The sequence below is a fragment of the Lolium rigidum genome, chromosome 2, assembly GCF_022539505.1.
Source record: "Lolium rigidum isolate FL_2022 chromosome 2, APGP_CSIRO_Lrig_0.1, whole genome shotgun sequence".
Classification (NCBI taxonomy): Eukaryota; Viridiplantae; Streptophyta; class Magnoliopsida; order Poales; family Poaceae; genus Lolium; species Lolium rigidum.
The window spans coordinates 210,555,636-210,580,169 of NC_061509.1; the positions used below are offsets into that span (position 1 = coordinate 210,555,636).

Sequence of the window (24,534 nt, forward strand, 5' to 3'; positions counted from 1 at the left end):
TATGCAGTAGAGGTCATCATATTACTTCATAATACTTGAGAAAATGATTTAAATGAGGTGCTATCCTCATAGATTTAAATTCCTAAAACTTGAAATAGTTTTAAATGAGCTAGTATTGACTACATAGCCAATATTTTGATTCTAGCCCATGATCATGTACAGAACATATATCATATTCTTACATAGTAAATTAGAGTTTGTTAAATGTGAATTATTGCAAATGGATTTACTTCAAAATTCAAAGTGGTTGATTTTTAAGATTTATTTGAATGCAGAAAAGTATCTGTTTTGTTATTTTATTTATTCAAAAACTACACCACATATGAGGTTGAATCCAGTGGGGTTAGTTAGGGCAATTCATAAGCTTTCCAGAACATTTGGATTTGCTAAATTTGAGTTTGTAGAATTTGAACTATTCAAATTTGAAGTGGGCAGCAGTATTGGATTTGGAATTAAACAGAAATTCGATTTTTGAATTGTTGGGCTTGGCGGGAAAACAGAATGGGCCGAAACGAGGGGGAAGGGACTGGGCTGGCCCAACTAGCGCTTCCCACGCAGCGGGCCAACTGACAGGGGGTCCCACGCGTCAGCCACTTAAACTCACCGAAGCGGTACGCGTGAGAGAGGGCCGTCGGATCAGGTGGACGATCGACGGTCGAGCGTCGTCGTCGTCGACGGGGGAGGAGAGCCTGCTGCGCCGGCGAGGTAGGGGGTCGGAGGGCGCGCTAGGTCGCCGGCGGTTGAGGGAGGGGGTCGAGGCGTCGTTGGCGAGGGTGAATAGGCGCCTGGTACAGTGGCGGAGCTCGGGGCGGCGTGGATCAACGGATTGATCTGCGGCGGCTCCGGCGGGTGTGAGCTTGCGATTGGGGCTGCTCCGGCGATGGCTGGTGCAATTGACTGGTGGAGGAGGCTCAGTGAAGAGAGGGAAGTGGATTGTGTGCAGATAGAAGGAGCCGTTCGTCTCCATTTATAGAGTTGAGAGGTGGCCGCGGGGTGCTGAGAGGGGTCGTCCATGGCGCCGGCGTCTGGAGCGGTGAAGGGGCAATCTAGGGGGCGCGTAGCGTTGCAGTCATCCGAGGGGTGCTAGTGAGCTTGACGGCACGGTTAAAGGGGGTCTGAGGCGGGCTGGCGATGATGGCGTCCGTGCAGTACCGTGGCGGCAGGGAGTTGATCATGGCGAGGGCTAGGGTGCTTCCGCGAGCCTGTGGGCGTGTCCAGGAGGGTACGGGTGGGGTGGTGATGGCGCGTGCAAGAGGGCAAGGCGAGGGGAGGACGAGGGCGTGCTGGCGAGTGGTGTACTGCGGCGTCCAGGGTTGTGCCAGGGCGTGGTCACCGCGTGCGCCGGCACGTCCTGGGCTTGTCTGGGCGTGTTTGTTCTGTCCAAGGCCGTGCTCGATTCGATCCAGGGAGGGTACAGGCGTGATCAGGGAAGGGTAGGCTACCTATTTGACAAGGTGAGAGGGATAGGGAAGGGGTAGAGAGGATGAGTGTATGTGGGTGAGCATGGTGCACGGCATGGTCGGTTTTGCTCTCCACGAGGCTTTAATCATCCAAAGCAAGTACTGGGAAAGATGCGGGGGATGCGGGGAGCCCAATGATCACAAACCAAAAGGGGTTTAGCCCAAAATCTGTTGGGTATTGAGGTGTAACACCAATCTGGAAAGTTGCCCGCAAGGTGTTCGGAGAAATGGCCGCAAGAACACTTTTGTCAAATTTTGTAATTCTTTTTGGTGCACTTCATTTATATAAATATAGCAAGGGATTGATGGTGGTGGTGGTCAATTTGAAAAAGTTTTGCAAGTTTTCAAATTGTGGTTATCTTCACATAGTTTCAACATCACCACTTGTCAAAACCCTACTGGTCAACCTGGTCAAAACTAGCAGGTGTGGTCAACATGAAAGTTGTTGACCTTGACATGGTCTTGGATGACATGGTCATAGTTGACCAAGTTTGGTTTAGGAAGGAATTAAACCAGAGGGGTAAAGAGGGGATCATGTTAAAATTTACCCAAATGACCATCATCACATGTGAGATGGTTTTGAATTAAATTTGGATTTGATTCTGGTTTCTTTGCTGCATTTGGGTTTGTTTGAGTTATATAAGAGTTTTAGAATCCATAGGGCAAGCAATGGTGGCCTCATATGAAGATTTGTAAAATTGCCCTTAGTGTATGTGAGTAAAAATTGGAATTATCTCACCATTTGAATTCTCTCCAATGAATTTGACTTTTGTTGACTCTAATGGGGTTCTTATTAGTTTAGAAACATTTTAAGATCATTGAACCCAATTCAAAAGGTCTTGGTCAAAGATTTGCAAAAATGGCCATAACACATAAGAGGTGATGTGTCAATTTTTATTATTTTTGAAAAGGGTTCATCTTGCTTTACTTGAACATGGGTTAGGGTCAATTTAGTGTTATAATAGGTTGAGAGATGGTTTCCCAACATTTGGTCAAGGTTTAGAGTCATAGGGCAAAAATTGGTGAAATGGCTATGTGCCACATATGCCTCTATGCATATGTTGCATTTGAGATTTAATTTGACTTGGCTTGACCCAATTGGTGTGGTTGAGTGTTGAAATGGTATGTAGGAGTGATCCCTCCATTCATAACATGTATTAGGGTCAAGATTCTTAAAATCACAATTTGCTATTTTGCTCTCATATGCCTCTATGGCATTTTTAGTTTCTTTTTAATTTTCTTTGGAAACAACTTGAAATTGGTTTGATAGGTACTAGGTATGGTGTATGAAGGTTTTCCAAATCTCTAAGCAAAGTAGAAAAGCTTAGGGTAAGGTTTTATAAATATATCCATAGGCACATATGCCTCTATCTTATTTAATTTCCTTTTATTTTATTTTAACTAGGATGGTGATAAGAGGGGTGAGGTTTTAGGGTTTAAGATCACTTCAAATACTAATAACAAGCAATCATAGCAATAGCACAAGAATTAAGCAAGATCACTAGGTATCCAACTTAATTTAATAAAAGTTTTTGTTGGTTCCAAAATTTGGAACTAGTGAAATTCATTTATTTTGTTTTGAATTTTTGGGATGTTACAAACCCTTCCCCCTTAAACAAATCTCGTCCCGAGATTTTAAGAAAAGTTAGGTTCCTAAGAGAGATTGAACATTTTATTAACAGGAAGACATACTTGGCATGGTCTGGGGTGCTTCTTGAGCTTCAGTGGCAGTCATGTGGTAGAGGCGGCCGTTGTTGTTGTTCTGATTCCTTCTACCGGCGAAGCGACGCTGTTGCTGGGCAGGTGCAGCGGTGTTGGCGGCAATCTTGGCAAGCTTCTTGGGACACTCATTGGAGTAGTGGCCCACAACTCCACATTCATAGCAGTTGATCGTGGATTTGTCCTTGGGGTTGACGGGAGCGGTGTTGCTTCCAGTTATTGGGGCAGTGTTGGTGTTGGTGGTGTTCCCATTGTTGCTGTTGCTGTTGTGGTTGTTGTTGTTGTGGTGGCTGTTATTGTTGTTGTTGCCTCCGGGCTTCGGGGGTCCTCCGTTGTTGTTGGTGTAGTTGGGGCGATTATTCTGGGCAGGGGGCTTGTTGTATCTTGGGGTGAATCCTCCAGAGTGGTTGTTGCGGTGTTTCTGGGTATGGTAGGGTTCATTCTGGTTCATCATTCTGCGCTTGCGGTTCTCATTGGCCTGATGCAGCTTTCGTTCCATCTGTATGGCTGAGTCCACGAGGGCTTCGAGGTCAGCGAACGGAATATTCACTAACACAGTTTGCATCTCGTCATGCAGTCCGTTCAGAAATCTTTCCTTCCTCTTCTCGTTGGTGTCGGTCTCATCCGGGGCGTACCTTGACAGAGTGAGAAATCTGTCGCGGTATTCCACCACGGACATCCTTCCTTGCTTGAGTTCACGGAACTCGTCTCTCCTCTTCTTGATCAGTCCTTGGGGCACATGGTATTTGCTAAACTTCAGCTTGAAGTCTTCCCATGTCATCATCTGTCCCGCATTCATTGCACGGGCACTTGTCCACCGAGCTCCGGCAGGTCCCGACGAGTAGTGTGTGGCGAACAGTACTTTTTCTGCGGCTTCAACTCCCGCAACTTCAAGGTTGTTCTCTATGGTCTGGAGCCAGTCATCAGCATCAAGGGGCTCTTCAGTCTTGTTGAATACCGGAGGATTGGTGTGCTGAAAGTTCTTCAGTTTTGATCCAGGGTGATCATTGTTTCCGTGGCCTTGATTGTTCCGAGCTATCTCGTTGCGGTGCAGCTATGTTGGCTTGGCGTTCAGCTCTCTCGACTTCTCGGTCTGCCATCATTGTCCGCAGCAGCTTGCATCATGGCATCCTGGGTGGTGTTGCGGGTTGGTGGGGCCATCTGAACATTGAGGTAGATGATAAGATAAGAGGGAAATTTCTATGGTTTGTTTTGTTAAAGTTTAAAAAGTTCATAACTTGAAAATTTGAGTAGTGTTGCGGGGGTAAAAACCAACAACACTTTTTCATTCATTTCAAACATCACATATTACAAAGCTAACACACCGTTGGTTTGAAGAACCATTCATCGCTCTACGATACAAGGGGATCCTGATACAACTCACACCTACTAAAGTGCTTTAAATGAAACTACTCTTCAGGGGGGGGGGGGATTCTTCATCTTCACGGGTGATGTGCTTGGCGAGAGGCGAGGGCGTTGTCCAAATCTCTGCGGGTTTTGTACTGCCTGAAGTCCTGCGGTGCTTCATAGGGGTTCATCTTGGGTTGTGGTGGGGGCATGGTCATCGATCTTCCCATGGAGTCATGTCTTGGGTAGTAGATGAAATGAGTGTTCTTGATCTTGTCCTCATTTTGTCCACACAGACGGGAAATTGCTTCTTGCATAGCTTTGTCTAGTCCTTCCTTCCAATTGTTTCCCGTTACAGAAAACCAGATGGTTTCCCATACCGGGGCTCCAAGCTTCCTTCGGAGATCAGTCGAAACTTCCCACCGAGGTGGTTCTCCGGAGTGGTTTTTGAGGGGTATTCCGAAGAATTCGGGATATGGGTGGCCTAGGTATTCCACTAGTTGCTTCAAATCCTTTTCGAACCCTAGGTCACCTCCGCGACCAAGCTGATAGAACTCCCATTGGTACTCCATCTGTGAGCAATGAGGATGAGTAAGTTAATGAAGTGATCAAGTGTGCAAAGTTTTAGGTACAATTACAAAGAAAAAGTAGAGCATGGATTTATTCTTTTGAAAAGATCTTAAGGTAAGGGTGAGAATAAGTTTTCAGAAATATTTACTTTCTTTGTTTTGGAAACTAAGTTTTTCGGACGTCCATTCTAACTAGGGTCTCCTAAGGTCAAACAATGGCTCGATACCAACTTGTCAACACCCGGATTTTTAAGTCCAGTATGCCTATTATGCCGTACATCGCAATCCCGGGAATATTGTTGTTGCGAGACATAATAGTTGAATATCATAGAGTCATCATTTATTACAACACATAATCGTCTTACAAAGGTAGATCACATGATCCAATATTACAATAGTAGTTGATCTATCGATCAACGAACATCACAAATAGCGGAAGCGAAGTAGTAGTGGCTATCTAATCCACAGGCCAACGCTTGACGTCGGGAGCGGTCCTAGTTGTCGTAGACGTCCTGGCTGTCCATCTTCCTCGTACTGCTGTTCACCTTCATAGTCCGGCCATTTGAATAGCCAGGGACAAAGCCATGAGTACTTTTAAAGTACTCGCAAACTAATACTAGTGTAAGCACTATTAATTCGGTAAGGGGATACTACGCTCTAGGTTTATTTGCATAAAGCCAAGTTTATTTCATAAACATTTAGAAAAGACTCTTCATTTGCTAAACTAACTCAAGTGGGAACATTAGTGTCATTCCCACAACTCTGGTGTGATTCAAAGTCAAAGTCACCTTTCAATTCAAATCACAAGTCACCATTCATATTTTTAGAAAAGTTCCGATGACGGAACAAGTATGGCCTTTCCAACCGTCCATAACCATGGACACGGCTATTCGAATAGTTCTACACTCTGCAGAGGTCGTACACTTGTGCCACAACATTTGCAATAATCCGTCGGGGTTAAGCGGCCCTGATTTATCATACTCCGTATGCGGACTACCAACCATAACCTTTCACTTACATACTCTAGTATAGGCACCTCTCCCCATGAGCTTGGCCTCCCGGTGAAAACCGCAGTCAACCCGGGAACCGCACGGAGGCTTGGGCCGGACATTCACCTCATTCCACGTCATATCGCATCGTTTTGTTTGTTGTGGAGGCAGCTTTTTGGCCTAACCCCGATGACGCTTGTTCAGAGGGAACCCATACTAAAGCACATAAATTTCTAGTTAAGCCCTTACCCATATTGGGTATTGTGGGGGTACTTTCAAATTGGAAATGGTATCGCATCCGAACCCAACCATCAATTTTTGTAAAATTTCACCAAGTCATTCACCAGTCATATTCACCTTCAAAATCTTTCAATAGAATGAATCATCATTCCAAGGTTTTCAAAGTCATTTCATTTCACATGATCCCATCTAGAGTAGTCAATTCTATTTGTTTAGCACTAGCAACTAGTCATGAGGGGTGCTAACTAGCTTGTCTTGCTCTAGGCTAACTTTGATGCTCTTGTTCTACTCTATATCTAAACCAAGTGAATCATGAATCAAAAAGGTAAACTTTGATAAACAAAATTTAGAAAAGCTTGTAAAGTAAAAAAACTTGGGATAGGAGCATTAAGCATAAAGTAAAAATATTGGTGCCTTGCTCTTGTAGAGCTTTGCACAAGGGAACCTTGCAAGAGTGTTAGCTTTCCTTGATTGGTGTATTGATCAAAGTTTTCTGGCTCTTCCTCCGGTAGAATACTTCCTCCTCTTGATAGTCTCCAGGTACTAGCGTCTAAAAACGAATACGAGGATACAATCACCAAACAATACTTAAGTACTCTTAATTAGCCTTAATGGCTCACTCAAATGATCTAGCATCACTACTTAACATATATCCAACAATTATTCTAGGGTTTATTTAATATTAGGAAAATAATTTCCTCTCATTAAAAATTGGAATTAGGGTTTCTCTTGGTTTGGAGAAATAATTTCCTCTCATTGAATTCTTCTTAATATTTAATCTTCTCAAATAACCAGGGATGATCCCATGTTGACCAAGGTCAACACTTCACACTTATTATTTGAGAGAAAGGATTTAAATGAGATTCATCATCTCATGTGATTTAAATAACCATGGCAATATTAAATCCTATTTTGATTTAAAGTCTATAAGTGAGCAAGTATGAACCTATGCAGTAGAGGTCATCATATTACTTCATAATACTTGAGAAAATGATTTAAATGAGGTTCTATCCTCATAGATTTAAATTCCTAAAACTTGAAATAGTTTTAAATGAGCTAGTATTGACTACATAGCCAATATTTTGATTCTAGCCCATGATCATGTACAGAACATATATCATATTCTTACATAGTAAATTAGAGTTTGTTAAATTTGAATTATTGCAAATGGATTTACTTCAAAATTCAAAGTGGTTGATTTTTAAGATTTATTTGAATGCAGAAAAGTATCTGTTTTGTTATTTTATTTATTCAAAAACTACACCACATATGAGGTTGAATCCGAGTGGGGTTAGTTAGGGCAATTCATAAGCTTTCCGAACATTTGGATTTGCTAAATTTGAGTTTGTAGAATTTGAACTATTCAAATTTGAAGTGGGCAGCAGTATTGGATTTGGAATTAAACAGAAATTCGATTTTTGAATTGTTGGGCTTGGCGGGAAAACAGAATGGGCCGAAACGAGGGGGAAGGGACTGGGCTGGCCCAACTAGCGCTTCCCACGCAGCGGGCCAACTGACAGGGGGTCCCACGCGTCAGCCACTTAAACTCACCGAAGCGGTACGCGTGAGAGAGGGCCGTCGGATCAGGTGGACGATCGACGGTCGAGCATCGTCATTGTCGACGGGGGAGGAGAGCCTGCTGCGCCGGCGAGGTAGGGGGTCGGAGGGCGCGCTAGGTCGCCGGCGGTCGAGGGAGGGGGTCGAGGCGTCGTTGGCGAGGGTGAATAGGCGCCTGGTACAGTGGCGGAGCTCGGGGCGGCGTGGATCAACGGATTGATCTGCGGCGGCTCCGGCGGGTGTGAGCTTGCGATTGGGGCTGCTCCGGCGATGGTTGGTGCAATTGACTGGTGGAGGAGGCTCAGTGAAGAGAGGGAAGTGGATGGTGTGCAGATAGAAGGAGCCGATCGTCTCCATTTATAGAGTTGAGAGGTGGCCGCGGGGTGCTGAGAGGGGTCGTCCATGGCGCCGGCGTCTGGAGCGGTGAAGGGGCAATCTAGGGGGCGCGTAGCGTTGCAGTCATACGAGGGGTGCTAGTGAGCTTGACGGCACGGTTAAAGGGGGTCTGAGGCGGGCTGGCGATGATGGCGTCCGTGCAGTACCGTGGCGGCAGGGAGTTGATCATGGCGAGGGCTAGGATGCTTCCGCGAGCCAGTGGGCGTGTCCAGGAGGGTACGGGTGGGGTGGTGATGGCGCGTGCAAGAGGGCAAGGCGAGGGGAGGACGAGGGCGTGCTGGCGAGTGGTGTACTGCGGCGTCCAGGGTTGTGCCAGGGCGTGGTCACCGCGTGCGCCGGCACGTCCTGGGCTTGTCTGGGCGTGTTTGTTCTGTCCAAGGCCGTGCTCGATTCGATCCAGGGAGGGTACAGGCGTGATCAGGGAAGGGTAGGCTACCTATTTGACATGGTGAGAGGGATAGGGAAGGGGTAGAGAGGATGAGTGTATGTGGGTGAGCATGGTGCACGGCATGGTCGGTTTTTGCTCTCCACAGGCTTTAATCATCCAAAGCAAGTACTCGGGAAAGATGCAGGGGATGCGTGGGAGCCCAATGATCACAAACCAAAAGGGGTTTAGCCCAAAATCTGCTGGGTATTGAGGTGTAACACCAATCTGGAAAGTTGCCCGCAAGGTGTTCGGAGAAATGGCCGCAAGAACACTTTTGTCAAATTTTGTAATTCTTTTTGGTGCACTTCATTTATATAAATATAGCAAGGGATTGATGGTGGTGGTGGTCAATTTGACAAAGTTTTGCAAGTTTTCAAATTGTGGTCATCTTCACATAGTTTCAACATCACCACTTGTCAAAACCCTACTGGTCAACCTGGTCAAAACTAGCAGGTGTGGTCAACATGAAAGTTGTTGACCTTGACATGGTCTTGGATGACATGGTCATAGTTGACCAAGTTTGGTTTAGGAAGGAATTAAACCAGAGGGGTAAAGAGGGGATCATGTTAAAATTTACCCAAATGACCATCATCACATGTGAGATGGTTTTGAATTAAATTTGGATTTGATTCTGGTTTCTTTGCTGCATTTGGGTTTGTTTGAGTTATATAAGAGTTTTAGAATCCATAGGGAAAGCAATGGTGGCCTCATATGAAGATTTGTAAAATTGCCCTTAGTGTATGTGAGTAAAAATTGGAATTATCTCACCATTTGAATTCTCTCCAATGAATTTGACTTTTGTTGACTCTAATGGGGTTCTTATTAGTTTAGAAACATTTTAAGATCATTGAACCTAATTCAAAAGGTCTTGGTCAAAGATTTGCAAAAATGGCCATAACACATAAGAGGTGATGTGTCAATTTTTATTATTTTTGAAAAGGGTTCATCTTGCTTTACTTGAACATGGGTTAGGGTCAATTTAGTGTTATAATAGGTTGAGAGATGGTTTCCCAACATTTGGTCAAGGTTTAGAGTCATAGGGCAAAAATTGGTGAAATGGCTATGTGCCACATATGCCTCTATGCATATGTTGCATTTGAGATTTAATTTGACTTGGCTTGACCCAATTGGTGTGGTTGAGTGTTGAAATGGTATGTAGGAGTGATCCCTCCATTCATAACATGTATTAGGGTCAAGATTCTTAAAATCACAATTTGCTATTTTGCTCTCATATGCCTCTATGGCATTTTTAGTTTCTTTTTAATTTTCTTTGGAAACAACTTGAAATTGGTTTGATAGGTACTAGGTATGGTGTATGAAGGTTTTCCAAATCTCTAAGCAAAGTAGAAAAGCTTAGGGTAAGGTTTTATAAATATATCCATAGGCACATATGCCTCTATCTTATTTAATTTCCTTTTATTTTATTTTAACTAGGATGGTGATAAGAGGGGTGAGGTTTTAGGGTTTAAGATCACTTCAAATACTAATAACAAGCAATCATAGCAATAGCACAAGAATTAAGCAAGATCACTAGGTATCCAACTTAATTTAATAAAAGTTTTTGTTGGTTCCAAAATTTGGAACTAGTGAAATTCATTTATTTTGTTTTGAATTTTTGGGATGTTACAGTAGCTGCTGCTGGCCTGACTGCTGGATGAGTTTCTGCATGTCAAGGAACTGCCGACAGTCCCTGAGCAGGTGACTCGACTTCGTTTTGCCGTCCTTAGAATCGACATACGAGTGCAGGTAGCAAGGGGCGTTGATTTGCTCAGCGTAGGGAAGTTCGGGAGTTCTCTGCTGTCGTGGTTTATAATTGCCGCGGTTCCTAGAGTTGTTCCGATTACCGTCCTGCCGATCGTCTATTCTATCGTCATATCGATCGTCCTGCCGATCAGAGTACCCTGCGGCTACCAGGTTGTTGTCGTCATAGTTGCGGTTCTTCCTTCTTTTGTGACGATCCCTTCGGCCGCTCGAATCGTGCTTCGGCTGGTCATCGTCTTCGTCGTCACTGCGCTGTCGTGGCTTTCGCACGTTGTCTTCGCCATCAGCCCAACTGTTGGCGATTTCCATTAACTTGGTTATGGTTTTTGGCTTTTTGCGTCCGAGTTCCTCTATGTAACTTTCACGCCGGACGCCATCGCTAAAAGCGTCGATTGCTCTGTCGACAGATACATCTTCGGCAGCATTTAGGAGTTTGGTGAATCTCCCGATGTATGAGCGCATCGACTCCTTCTGCTTTTGCTGGCAGTTTCGTAACTCTTCAATTCCGACGGGTCTCTTGTATGTTGCTTGGAAATTGGCAACGAAGGCGTCTACTAGGTCGTCCCATGATTTAATGGAACCCTTGGGCAGCCCCCTAAGCCAGGCTCGCGCTGAACCCTGTACAGGGCCGGACCTAAGGGGGGGCAGGCAGGGCGACCGCCCCAGGCCCCAAAATTATAGGGGCCCCAACCCAGATATACTTCTACCTTATATGTGTATGTTTTACCACTTTACCAGTAGAGGCCAGCTAAAAAGAAAGACCTTTGGGCCATAGGTAGGAGCATGATCGGGAGCCCGTGCAAAAGGAAAAAAGGGATCGATCCAGTGAACGCGCACGCCCGTAATCAGCGACAGGCAAGGATCCACTCCTCAGGCATCCAGCAATTAGCAATCCCACAACGCTTCAGTTCGTCTCCAACCTAGATGTCTCGTCGCCTCGGCTTCGACCCTAGCCGGCATGCCCAGCGATCCTCAAACCATCAGCGAGACTGTGCGCAACCGCGCATGGCCTCCTTCAATCTCCAGTTCGTCGTCAGTTCGCGAGCTCGTCGTCAGTGCACACAAAGGACCACAAGGATCATCGAGACACGGTAACAATTCGCGAGTTTGGGACTAACAGAGGGTTCTTGTTTCTAATTCTGATATTTTGATTGTCAGTCCGTGGCTTGTCGGCTCGCCGGTTTCAATATTTTGGGCCCCCCATCATGCACATAAACATCGCTGATTTGACCGATCCCTCTCCTGAGGTATATTGTACTCTACCTTTCCATACATGATGCATAGTTTTTGTCACTCAGACTTTGATTTGATTTTTTTCCCAGCATTTGCGTGTAAGTGTGCATTGCGTGAAGGACATTTAAAAAACTCATAGCGTTTAAAGATGTATTTGAGTTGTTATTGAGCTCACGCACCATGAAGTCGTTAAGCGATAGTGAACTTGAAAAGAGTTGCAGAAAATTTGGTACTACTTATAGATGCATTTAAGTGTTATTAAAAATATATTTATATGCGTATATTTATTAGTATTGTTGTGATATCTATGTTAAGGGCCCTAAATTTTAATCTCGCCCTAGGCCCCAAAAATCTTAGGACCGGCCCTGACCCTGTAGGTAGAGCTGCAAGCACTGCATTGCTGCTATCTGGTTCCCCTTGTGCAGAATCACAATCTGCAGGTAGTCGTCTATCCAAGATCTTGGTTCCTGCTGCCCATCGTGTTTGGCAGCGTCGGTACGAGTAGGCTTGAACTTTTTGGGTGGCATCGTCTCGCGGATTTTGTAACTTAAACAGTCGGCTCCCCTGAGTTCGCCGTCGTACTCCTGATCCTCATCCGAAGAATCACTGTCGTTGTCCTTCCTAGCGGCGCGTCGTCGTCTTGCTTTGTCGATCCTGCTCTGGGTGATTTCATCCCGAGCATCTCTCGCATGATGTTTCGAACCACTAGCCTGCGCTGTGGTCTTTTCCTTTTGCGGGACTAGGTTATTTCCCAATATCGCGAGACTCTCTAGGGCGCCTCGATGAGCTTGAGCCATGGATCCTTCAGGGCGCTGGTTGATGAGGTATGCGGCGAGGTTGGCCGTTGCTCCTGCAACGGTTTTCGGCCATGGCATGCCCGCGGTATCCGTAGTCATAAAGGACTTATTCAGCTTCGACGTTATTTCTCTAGCGTCATCTTCCGAAAGCCTGGATAGTCTCGACCGGTGCTTGCCTGCTCCCTGAGTGTTTCGGGAGGCGCTCCCTTGCGAGCCTCTTCGTCGTTCGCTGGATCGATCTGCCGCAGATAATCGTCTCTCGAGGGTGGCTTGCTCTTTCGATAGGTGCTCCCGGGTTTTCTCTAGTATAGAGCGATAATCATTGAGGGTTCCAACCGAGGTTCCTGCGGGGAGCGGTGTGTTGTTGAGTACTGCTGCCCTGGCTGCTGCCCACTCCTCGTCCGCGATGGTGTAGTCGTTGTCGTGGTTGCTGGCGCTGTTTTCAAAAGTTGCCCTTCTACTGGAACGGGGAGTATGGTCTCCGTCTCCTCTGCGCCTTCTGTTTCCCGTGTTATTGGCGACATAAACCTGATGGTGTGCCGTTCTTCGGGTGGTTCCCTGGACGATGCTGTCGATGCTGTCCTCTCCCGATGAATACTGGGCATTGCAGATGAACGGCGTGTCGCTTGATCCCAGCCCGTGCCTGGTGTCGCAGTTCAAGCAGTAGTACGAAGTTAATTCCGAAGATGTGGGATCGTCGGATCCTACCGACATGGAAGACACGGAGCGTGGAGTCGAGGGCGCTGGCGAACTTGTCGAGCCTGTCAGACCAGCCGAAAGGTCGAGTGATGATGACGCACTTGAACTCGTCGATCCGGAGGTGGGGGATTCCAGCAGTCGAAGGATTCCTTCTGCGTTGACATTGTAGTGGACGCTACCGAAGGTCATCTCCGTGTTTCCTTGTAGATCTGAGAAGGTTGAGCGGGAGGAATCGTTGTGCGGAGTGAACTCATAGGAGCCGAAACGAATCGGGCTTCCCAGGTTTGGCGATGACGGTGTCGATGGAGTTGCTGATGAAGCTGCTGGTGAAGCCGCCGGTGTCATGATTGGATCTGCCGATGACCGGTGTTGTGCCGACAGGGTTCCCACAGACGGCGCCAATTGTCGAGGGTGCTCCTCGGCAATGCCCTCCGATAGGGGCTTAGGGTTGATGGAATCCTGCAAGCTGACACGAGACATCGGTTCACATACAAGCGGGGAGAGCGATTTACCCAGGTTCGGGGCCCTCGATGAGGTAAAACCCCTACGTCCTGCCTGTCTGTTCTTGATTATGATGATAAAGGGTTACAATGGGGTGCCGAATAGTTCGGTTGAGATCTCGTCGAGATGGCTAAGTACTAGGGTAACCTAGGTCTAAGCTTCCGTTGGCTAAGATCGCTAAGATTGATTGTCCCTCGGCAGCCCCTCTCCCGGCCTTTATATAGGAGGCAAGGTCTCAAGAGGCCTAATCGAGTACGACTAGGTTTACAGTAGATTTATCTCTAAACTTTCCTTGTTCGGTTTCTTCCGCGTCGTGTACTTCAAGGAATCTTCTGTCGCACCGCCCTAGCGGCCCACCTTGCCATCGAGTGCTTCATGGGCCTCCAACTAAGAAATACAGGATAGGGCAACATTGGTTACCCGAAGGGTAATACCCAGGTCAGGTCCAGTGATGATACCATTCAGACTCAACTCCGACTCTAAATAACTTACAACCCAGATGAATTACTAACTAAGTATTATAGAGCTCAACAACTTATTTAAGTAAGGTTCTATGTTGCTTGGCTCATCTACGTCTATCTGAGATTCTCTCTACTACTTGGTCTTGACCTCGTTAATACCGTATACTATGTCATAGTCCACACCTTTTCACTTCATCTTACAGTTTAGGCTCCTCGTAGTAGACCTTGTAGCTTCCCTCGGGTTTTTTTTTTGGTGTAGTCTCCTCTATAGTTCTCACAGTCTATAAGGGTTATAGAATGAAAGTATGAGTAAGAACGTAGTCAACAAGCTCAACATAAGAAAATGGTGTTTGATGCGGGATTGCACTTTGATCTTGGGTGTGCATATGTGACGAGGGATTACCTCGCCAATGCCTACAGATTGTAGACTTGGGTTTCGAGGAAGAGCGACGATGGAGATTCCGGGAGCGAGATTGGGCGCACGATATACCCAGCTTCGGGTACCCTCGATGGAGGATCCCTACATGCTACTAGCAATCTAGTATATGATCACAAGTATGTTTACAGGGGTCGCCATAGGCGGAACTATGTTATATATCTTGTCTCTATTGATCTCCCTCTATATGGGTGTCCTGGCTAGCTTTATATATGCAATCATCCTAGGGTTTTACAAGATTCCTAGTCGTCTACTTCTTCGGATTGCCTTCTTGGGCTTTCTCCATATTGAGCCGAGCCGGGTATGATAATAATGGGTACCCGAACGGTATGCCCATGACAATAGGTGCTCATAACATAGCAATATATATATATTTAAAACATCCTACACATGCATAGCTATTGAAAATAACTATAAACTGCATAGAAAATAATAGGACAAAACGGTGTGTGACACTTGCCTTCGGTGTTGTTCAGACAATCGTTGCAGTCGCACTCGTTGCACTCCGGGCAATCTATCGCAGTCAAACAATTCACAATCAATCCCAAAGCATTACAAATAGATAAATTACACAATAAAATTATGCATGCATGCTCTGGAAATAATTTTGGCTCATAAAATACTTTAAAAACAATGTATTTATTCAATAGCATCTCCAAATAGGATATTTAATGCAAACAGTAACTTATGTATAAAATAACTTTGAAAATCTCAAATAGGTATACTACTGCAGAGACAATTTCATTATCTTTCATTTGACGTTGGAAACAATTTAAAATCATTTACCAAAGATAAAATATATCAAAAATACTATAAACACTAAATTAAATTAGAAAATAAGTAAGTTCCTAAAAATAAGAAATAACAGTATTAATGTGTTCTTCTCAATTTTCTGATTCCAACGGTATAGCATATGCAATTTTTCGATTTACGAAACTGTAGTTATGATTTTTACAAGATTTGCATATTCCCTGACCTTTATATACGAAAATTTCTGTTTGACAATAAAACAGCGTCACGTGGCGCGATCTGATTCGCCCGTACCCTTTCACGCGGATCTCGATTTTGGATTGTCGGATTAAAGCGAAAATGTGTAGCCCACATTAAATCTGGGAGCTCACCGGAAAACAACAGGCGGCCGGCGACGGTGATGATGTGGGATAGATGGTTGACAGTGGCGAAGTTGACGATAATCCAAGTCCTGCGGGCAGTCACGAAGGTATCCTCGATGTCGTCTCCCCCTTCCCGGAACAGCCGTGAAGAGCGGATGGAGGCGTCGGTCTCCAACGAAGCTCCGACGAGGAATAACGGGCGTTCCCGTGCTCTAAAGATGGGGGGAAAAGGTTAGAACGACGTTCCACTGAGAGGGGAAGAGTTTAGAGAAAAAAATTAGGGGCAAAGGTGGTCAGATTCGTCGGTGACATCAACTTCCAAGCTCCAACAATGGTGGTTGTAGATTGGAACTCCGGCGAGAAATTTACGCAGCCTAGCAGCGCACAAATTAGGATTTTTGGTATCAAAATATTGAGAATATATTGAGGTATTTATAGACGAAATTTCGTGAAAAAGGGGACAGAAATCTGAGAAAAACCGGTCTAAGAAGTTGGCACTTCTCGCGTGTGTAAGGGCATCTCCAGCGGCGCGACGCAAACGGACGCTGAGCGACCGTTTTCGTCCGCCGTGACCGGAAATGCGTCTGGCACCATCTCCAGCGGGGCGACGCAAAGTGACCGGGCCGTCCCCGGAGACGCAAACCTGGCCCAAATATGCGCCAGGTTTGCGTCTCCGCGGACGCTCGGCGGTCGCGCGGAGCGTCCTCCATTTCTTACCCGGTCCCGCATGTCAGGGACAGTGAAATCGACCGCTTCGATTTGCTTCTTGTTCCCCTTCTTTCCTGCCCTAGTGCGACGCCACCACCCCAACCCCACCCGCCGCCGTCCGGCCGTAGCGCCGCAGTAGTCGCCGTCGGCTCTGTTCTTGCCGCGCGGGAGAGCAGGAGCATACTCGGGCTTGGCTCCGCCGCGTACCTGCCGGCTATTTTCGGGCGAAACGCTCCCGGTTGCGCCGCCCGTCCGCGCCGCCCACGACCTTTTCGGTCAATTGCGCCGGTAGGTTTCTTACTCGTGTTTTCGGCGCTATCGTGCGTGGCCGTTGATCCGCAGTTTGTACCCACGCAGATGGACATGTGGCAGATGTTGGACAAGTTCCGCGCGGAGGTCGTCGAATCCTCTTCCGACGAGGAGTCCGATCAGTCGACGTAGACTTTGGCAACTACTGCGGCCTCCATGATCCACGAGTTCACCTCTAACCCAGGGCCGCAGCACCGGGGCTCTGTGTAGGGGTGCTCCAAAAACCTGCCGCGCAACGGAGTGGAAGGGCAGGCCCGCCTCCACAAGGACTACTTCCACCTCACCAATCCGATCTTCCTGAAAAAAATGTTCCGGCACCGATACAGAATGTCAAGGGACATGTTCTTGGTCATTCTACGGGGCGTCAGAAACTACGGCCCCTACTTCCAATGCATGCGCGATGCAACAGGTGCGTTAGGCTTCACCTCCTACCAAAAATGCTCCGCGGCTATTCGAATGCTCTCATATGGAATGGCTGCGGATATATTCGATGAGTATCTTCGAATGTGTGAGAGCACCTGTCTTGAGGCCATGTACAGGTTTTGCCGAGCCGTGATTGACGTGTTCGGAGAGTATTACTGTAGGGAGCCAACTGTTGAGGATACAAGGCAGCTCCTGTCTATCAACGAGTCTAGAGACTTCCCAGGAATGATTGGCAGCATAGATTGCATGCACTGGCAGTGCAAAAACTGTCCATTTGGATGGCAGGATGCGTACATCGGGCATGAGGAGGGAAAACTGTCATTCTTGAAGCTGTCATATCTCAAGATTTATGGATTTGGCATTCATTCTTTGGCATGACCGGTTCCAACAATGACATCAATGTGTTGCACCGTTCACCGGTTTTCAACCGGCTCATGCAAGGCAAAGCTCCCCGGGTGAGCTATGAGATCAATGGAAATGCATATGACAAGCCATATTATCTTGCTGATGGCATCTACCCTGACTAGGCCACATTGGTGAAGACTGTCCGTAGTACAAACTCCGAGAAGACGAGGAGGTTTGCCAAGATGCAAGAGGCTTGCAGGAAAGATGTGGAGCGCGGATTTGGTGTGCTCCAAGCTCGGTGGGCAATTGTCCGTCACCCGGCAAGAACATGGTCGTTGAAGACCATGCATGAGGTGATGACATGCTGCGTGATCATGCACAACATGATCGTTGAGAACGAGCATCATGATGGCCGCAATGAGAACCACTGAGATTTCCAAGGTGAGCTGGTTGCGTCACTTCCTGGAGCTTCATCTTGGCAGGACTATCTACCTAGGAATGTAGAAATCACTGACGAGAACGTCTCCAAACAGTTGCAAACGGATCTGATTGACCATCAGTGGACATTAGCTGGCCATGAAGATTATACCTAGAGAAATACTATCTTATTTTCATGTCGACTTTTAAAAATTTAAATGTAATAACTATGACTTTGTTAATTTTTTTATTTTTTTGTTTGGAAACTTCATAAATTGATGCAAACGCGAAAATACGTTGGCCCGCTGGAGCCACCCCTAGGTGCGAACGGACGCGCGGACAAAAACGGTCCGTCGAACGTCCACCGCGCGACGCAAACAGACATTTCGGATGTTCGAAATGCGTCGCGCCAACAAACTCGTAGGCGAGTTGGAGTCTGTCCCGAGCTATAGGAGATGATTGTGCGTCCCAACGGTTTGTAGAAAAAAAATGAAAGGACAACGCGAGATGTGCGTTGCTGCTCCACTGCTTGCTCACGCGGCGCGTGTGTGCTCGCTAGGTGCGTCAGTGCATGGCAGGTTGGCCACCCGGTCGGCCTTTCTTTTATTTTTTATTTTTCCCTTTTTAACTGCTGTATTAGCTTTAGGTCTCTGGTCTCTGATGTGACATCAAATAAACTACAATTTGTTTTGTAAAAACCTAGAACATTACCTAGATACTATGGAGCACTGTGTTCTAGTCCAACAAAGCACATAGACATATATAGTTTATGCGTTTGAACCGTTAAACTACTAACAAAACTAGATATAAAAATTGATTTTTGCAAGGAAAACAATTAAAACTCTTTCAAAACTGAAACTTTGACATGTTTTTATGATGCAATGCATGAATTTGATGCATGCATTTTGGGATGTTAGATCTTCCTTACCAATAGCGCTACGCTTCCTGGCAACGGCGTCAGAAAAGTGTCTTGATGGCTTTCAAGTGCAGGATATCAATTGTATTACTTTTCTATAAAAAAAAAATTGTCGAATCCACGAGGAGCTGAAGGTATTGGTTAGCAAAATCGACAAGAAAGAAATAATAATAAAGTATCAGTTTTGGTGTTTTTTGGTGTGTAGTTTGCAGTAAAAATAAAGTGCAAAAAGTAAACGCTCTCGATGAGAGAAAATCCCAATTCTCTATGCAGCAAGAGGATAAGCTCAAGTGTGTGTGCGGTTATATGAGACTAAAGCTTACGAGGGCTGCATGTATTCACTAGCATCTGAGTTCTAAACAACACGTTAAATATTTTGTCAAACTTTATTCATTTAGGGGCGCATCCTAAGTTAGATGGAACCATAAATATGTGCAAATACACCCCTTATGATGGGTCCTAAAGCCATTTTCATGAGCAACTATATGAATCATTAATACATAAATGTCCCACCATATTCATAAGATCACTGGTCCCCGACATAAACCATTCTAATGGAACCCATACTATTGGAAGACGGTTTGTGTCATTCCGACCATTCCAACACTAATGCATTACATTAAAGTGCAGCCCTATAAGCTCATATATGTGAAATAATAGGCAGTCTACGTTCACATAAAACCATCATAGAACAACATAAAAGATTTTTTTTTTGACCAAATACTCATTGCACATCATATAGAATCATAGCTAGATCATCCTATGCCCCCAGGAACGTGGGAAACTACTCAAAACTGTCAAACATGATATGAACCAGAGGCATAATGATTACAACACAATATAAATATATAATATCCCCACCAAATAATGAAAAAGTACCGACCACAAATAAACTATGAGGGGATAACGTCGATCTCGTAGATGGAGATGGTGGTGATGATGGTGGTGATGGAGATGTTGATGGAGATGTTGATGGAGATGCCTCCTCCCAAGCCAAGGAGGTGTGCGGATGTCGATAGCGTCAATTTCCTATTCACCGGAGGCACCGGTGCAGCAGGATCTACCCTCTCCCGGAGTAGGTGAGGACTTTCGCCTCCGCCGCCGCCTCAATAAATGTCGGAAAATATATGGCTTAGGTTTTTAGGCGAAACGAAGCTTCTGGTACAAAGAGGGGGCGAAATGATGCCTAGGTGTGAATGACCTCGGGTGGCGCACCCTACATGTTTGGGCAAGCCACCTGGGTCTATTTGGCCCTCGTGGCTCCCCTCGCGTGATTCTTTCGCCTACTGTCCTTCTCCGGGTGAAAAACTGATCATGTATTTTTTTCCTTGTAGGAATTAGATACCAATGAAAGAGACTTTGTAGGAAAGTCATGGAAATCGACTAAAAATGCATAAATAATGATGTATGATGGCAAATAACAATGAAAACTTATCATATATATAGCAATACTGATGATGCAAAATGCACGCATCAACAACCCGTTGTTGGCCTCGATGACACGAGTAGCCAACCATTCGGGCCTTTTCTCTAGTCTCCGCTACAAGGTTTGGGTCGACACCATCACACATGCCACACGCCCGGAATGTGTTTGGCGTATTGACAAATTGAGTGTTTATTTCTCTTGGTCGCTGCAAGGTAGATAGTGTTCGAGTATTGGATTGATTCGTTGCGTGATTCGTAGAAATGGATAGCGAAGACGAGATGATGATTACACTCTTGATGCAAGAGGAGGCTGAGGCCGCGGCCGAGAGTAAGAAACGACTTCTTCTTCTCATCTCTCTTCTTTGCCTATGGGCGAAGCTGCAACCACCCCACATAGGCGGTTCAGTTAAGGGTAAGAGGAAGAACATTGTGTGCATCGTCTAGCCGGAGGCAAGGTGCTCGAAGACGATTACTTCAAGGACAGCTCAATATGTGGGGCCAAAATCTTTCGTTGCCGTTTTTGGATGAGCAAAGATACATTTCAGAAGAATGTAAAGGTGTGAGGGAGTATGATAGCTATTTCGTCTGCAAAAAAGATTACACTGGGAAGTGCACGGCAGCCTTGAGGTATCTTGCATATGGAGCTCATCCTATTACATACGCATGGCTGAGTCCACAGTCCTACAGATTTTGCCGGGCGGTTGTAGCAGTGTTTGGGCCGCACTACTTAGGGGGCACCCAATGAAGAAGACATAGCTCAGATATTGACTTAAAATGCAGCAAGAGGATCTTCAGGTGTACTTGGAAGCATCGACTGCATGAATTGTGGTTTGAAGAATTGTCCCCATGGTAGGGGATGTACAAGGATCACACTAGTGAGTGCAATGTCGCTCTTGAAGCCATGTCTGACTATGACCTACGTATTTTGCATGCATTTTTTTTGGCATGGCTAGATCGCACAATAATATCAACGTGCTTCGGCGCTCACTAGTTTTTGGTAAACTTGCCGAAGGCCATGCCCATGTGATCAACTGTGAAGTCAATGGCTACACATAAAACAATGGATATTACTTGGCCGATGGCATTTATCCTCGGTGGGCGACATTTGTGAAGACAATCTGCACACCTTCCACTGAAAAGATGACATGGTTTTCATAGTGCCAGGAGGCCACCAAGAAGGATGTTGAGCGGGCATTTGGCGTGCTCTAAGCTCGTTTTGCCATTGTCAGGTACCTTTCTTTAACTTGGGCTACTTCTCATATGTGGGTGGTGATGAATGCCTGCATGATTATGAACAACATGATCATCGAGTGTGACCGCGATGATCCCCAAGCTGCGGATATGAACTCTGAGAGCCAAGGACCTCTAGCTGAAGTTGATCACGAGGTGCCGACCGAGCTTTCAGCTTTCATCGGCATGTAGCAAGAAATCCACGATGAGCAAATGCATCTCCAACTTTGCGATGATCTGATGGAGCATTTGTGGGCGAGGAAAGGAAACATTCTTGATATGTGTCTTGGCTTTTTAAACTATTTAATCTTATTTGTATGAGTTGTAATGAACAATTTGGTTTGGTGTGCAAATAATTTATTTAATTTGCTCCCAATTTGGCCGCAGCTTTTCCGGTGCCCCCAAACGGCTCTGTCTTTGGAGGGCACCGGTGGCCGGTGGGGATGCTCTCTCTTTCATGTTGAACCGTGACAGGGATACAAAACTATGCCCGTGGGCCAGCCCTTTTCACGGCACGTCGAAAGCATGCTGGCCCGAAACCTCAACGTCCCATGTATCCGACGGCGAAATCCGTGGACCCGAAGGCTTTCTCCTCCTCATCGATCATTCCCGTTCGCCCATCGTGGTCGATTCGGAGCAGGAACCGCGCGACCAGTAATCAGCACACTCGCGACACGCTTTCGCGACACATTTCCAAACGAGTCCGCACACGCCATGCTAGCTTCAGTGTGAGTGTGTGACTAGCACTTGCCGTTTGGTGCGAGTGAGCCGGAACCGGAAGCAATGGGGCAGCTTCCGGAATTGTTTATGCGGTGGGGCACACACGGTGGCGGCAGATAGGTCAAGCACGATCAAAACGTCGGCGGAGTAATTCAGGAAGGCCCGAGGAAGCACCTTGCCCGTTGAAGCCAGACTTTCATGGTCTGGTCTCGCCGGCCGCTTCTTTCTTTCAGAAATCGAAGCAGACTGTCGTGGCCAGAAAGGGAAATGGGGAAGCATCACACAAGCGACCCAAATGTAGCAAAATACGAGATTCATGGCTCAACAGGTTTATTAATCTGCAAAAAGAGATCCACAGCTCCACGGTCTTGGAAGATGGAATCGGCCTAGCATATAGCAACCTAATCTCCTAATTAAGAGTAGTACTCGTCGTCTCTGTTTCTCCATGCCGCCTATCTACAGGTCACAGCGCAAGCTCTGCTTCTCACTGGAAGCCGCCCAGGCCGTTGAGCAGCAGCTCGTGCGGGCGCAGCAGCGTCGGGGTGGGCATCAGCGGCAGCGGGGACGGGTAAGGGAAATCGTAGTCAGAGACCTCGGGGAGGTTGGCGTCGTCGCCGCCGCCGGGCATGAGCGGGGCGCGGCAGAGCGGGCAGGTGCGCTGCTCGTGCGCCATCCAGCGGTCGATGCAGCCGCGGTGGAAGACGTGGCGGCAGTTGGGGAGCCGCCGCACCTCGTCGCCGCCGCCGACGCCGCAGAGGCACACGGAGCAGTCGCCGCCCGCGCACACCGACGGGGAGGACGCCAGCAGCTCGTCGAGACGCAGCGCGGGCAGCGCCTCGTCGACGGCCACCGCCGGGAGGGCGCGGAAGCCCGGCCGCCGGTGCTGCAGCGAGGCTGAGGCTGACCCGTGCCAGTGCGCGTCGTCCTGCGCCGGTAATGGCGCGTTGACGCCGACGTCGATGAGGTCGCCCAGGCCGACGGCGTGGAAGGACCAGACGAGGAAGCGGTGGAGGTGGCCCAGGAGGAGGAGCGCGTGGAGGAGCAGGCGTGGGAGGAGCAGCTCCGAGTAGCTCACCGGGAAGCCCATGGCGTCGATCTTGCCGGAGAGTTTGAGATGGTTTCTTTGATGCGTGTGTCGCCGAGCAGACAGGAGCACGGGGGTGACAACTGACAGTGGAAGTGGTGGGGCTATTATATAGAGCGTGAATCGAGGAAGACGACGCCGGGAGGGGAATAACGCGGAAAGATCGACGACGAGTGTGGGGGTGGCCTCGGGCGGCGGTAGTTGGTTGGTCCCGCCGTGGCGTGGGTGTGCGTGTTGGCCAGCCTCAGGATTGGACGGTGGACTCATATGCTGCCTCTGGCCCATCCATCATTTCTTTCCAAATTATGGGTGTCCCATTTATTCTTCTAATTCATAATTCATAAATGTGCATTTTCAGTACGCTGGTTTACTCATTTTTGTCCATATATAATGCACACATCAAATAATTAATAATCAATTATCCTAATCCCTCCATTCCTACAAAGATTCGCAACTGTTTTCGGATATGGATGAATCTATAGCTAAAACATGTCTATATACCTCCGTATCTAGATAAGGTTGACAAGCTTTTTCAGAAATGGAAGAGATACGTATTAATAGCTACTTCGATTAGCTTTCGTCCAAATGTCACATGGGGGCAGATGTGTTTCGCTGAAATCTAAAGGTGACTGCAAAATTCACCGTGGATTCCTCATATAAAACGTTGATCCAACCATTACAACCGGTTATTAATATTAAGAATATATGGAGGATGAAGACACCTATGAAGACAGAAGTGTTCGCATGGTATCTTCGTTTCATGGGGTAATCCTTACTAAGGATAACATTGTAAAACATAATTGGCTAGAAAGTAAAAAAAAAAGTGTATTTTATCATCATGATGAGACAATTAAACACCTATTCTTCCAATGCCACTTTGCAAGATTTATATGGTCAGTCATCCAAATAGGCTCTACCTTATATCCGCCACGAAGTGTTGCCAATATTTTTGTCAATTGGCTTAATGGGATGGATCACAGATTTGAACTACTTATTATGATGGGAGCTAGTGTTGTTATTTGATCGCTTTGGCTATGTAGAAATGATAAAGTGTTTAATGATAAAATTATTCTCTTATGCAGGTTATCCACTGGTGCAGTACTTTGCACCATTCATGGTCACTTATTCAGCGTATGGATAATCGTGACATGTTTATGGAGGTGTCTACACTGCTGAAGGACACGGCAGGGCAGTTTATTACTAAACATCGATGGGAGCATAATCTCAGGATTGGTTCTTCGCCATCTTAGGGG

The 24,534-nt window shown here is 46.6% G+C and overlaps 1 protein-coding gene across 1 annotated transcript; it reads right to left on the minus strand.

The window, feature by feature from the left end:
* Positions 1-22,495: 22,495 nt before the first annotated feature.
* LOC124688057 (brassinosteroid-responsive RING protein 1-like) lies at positions 22,496-23,344 on the minus strand. The gene has a single exon (XM_047221773.1). It carries the CDS (start codon positions 23,282-23,284, stop codon positions 22,682-22,684), a length of 603 nt encoding a protein of 200 aa, XP_047077729.1. The 5' UTR covers positions 23,285-23,344; the 3' UTR covers positions 22,496-22,681.
* Between the last annotated feature and the right edge of the window lie 1,190 nt (positions 23,345-24,534).

Coding starts and splice junctions, on each gene's coding strand:
- LOC124688057 (XM_047221773.1), bottom strand. CDS start 23,284: ATGGGCTTCCCGGTGAGCTACTCGGAGCTGCTCCTCCCACGCCTGCTC.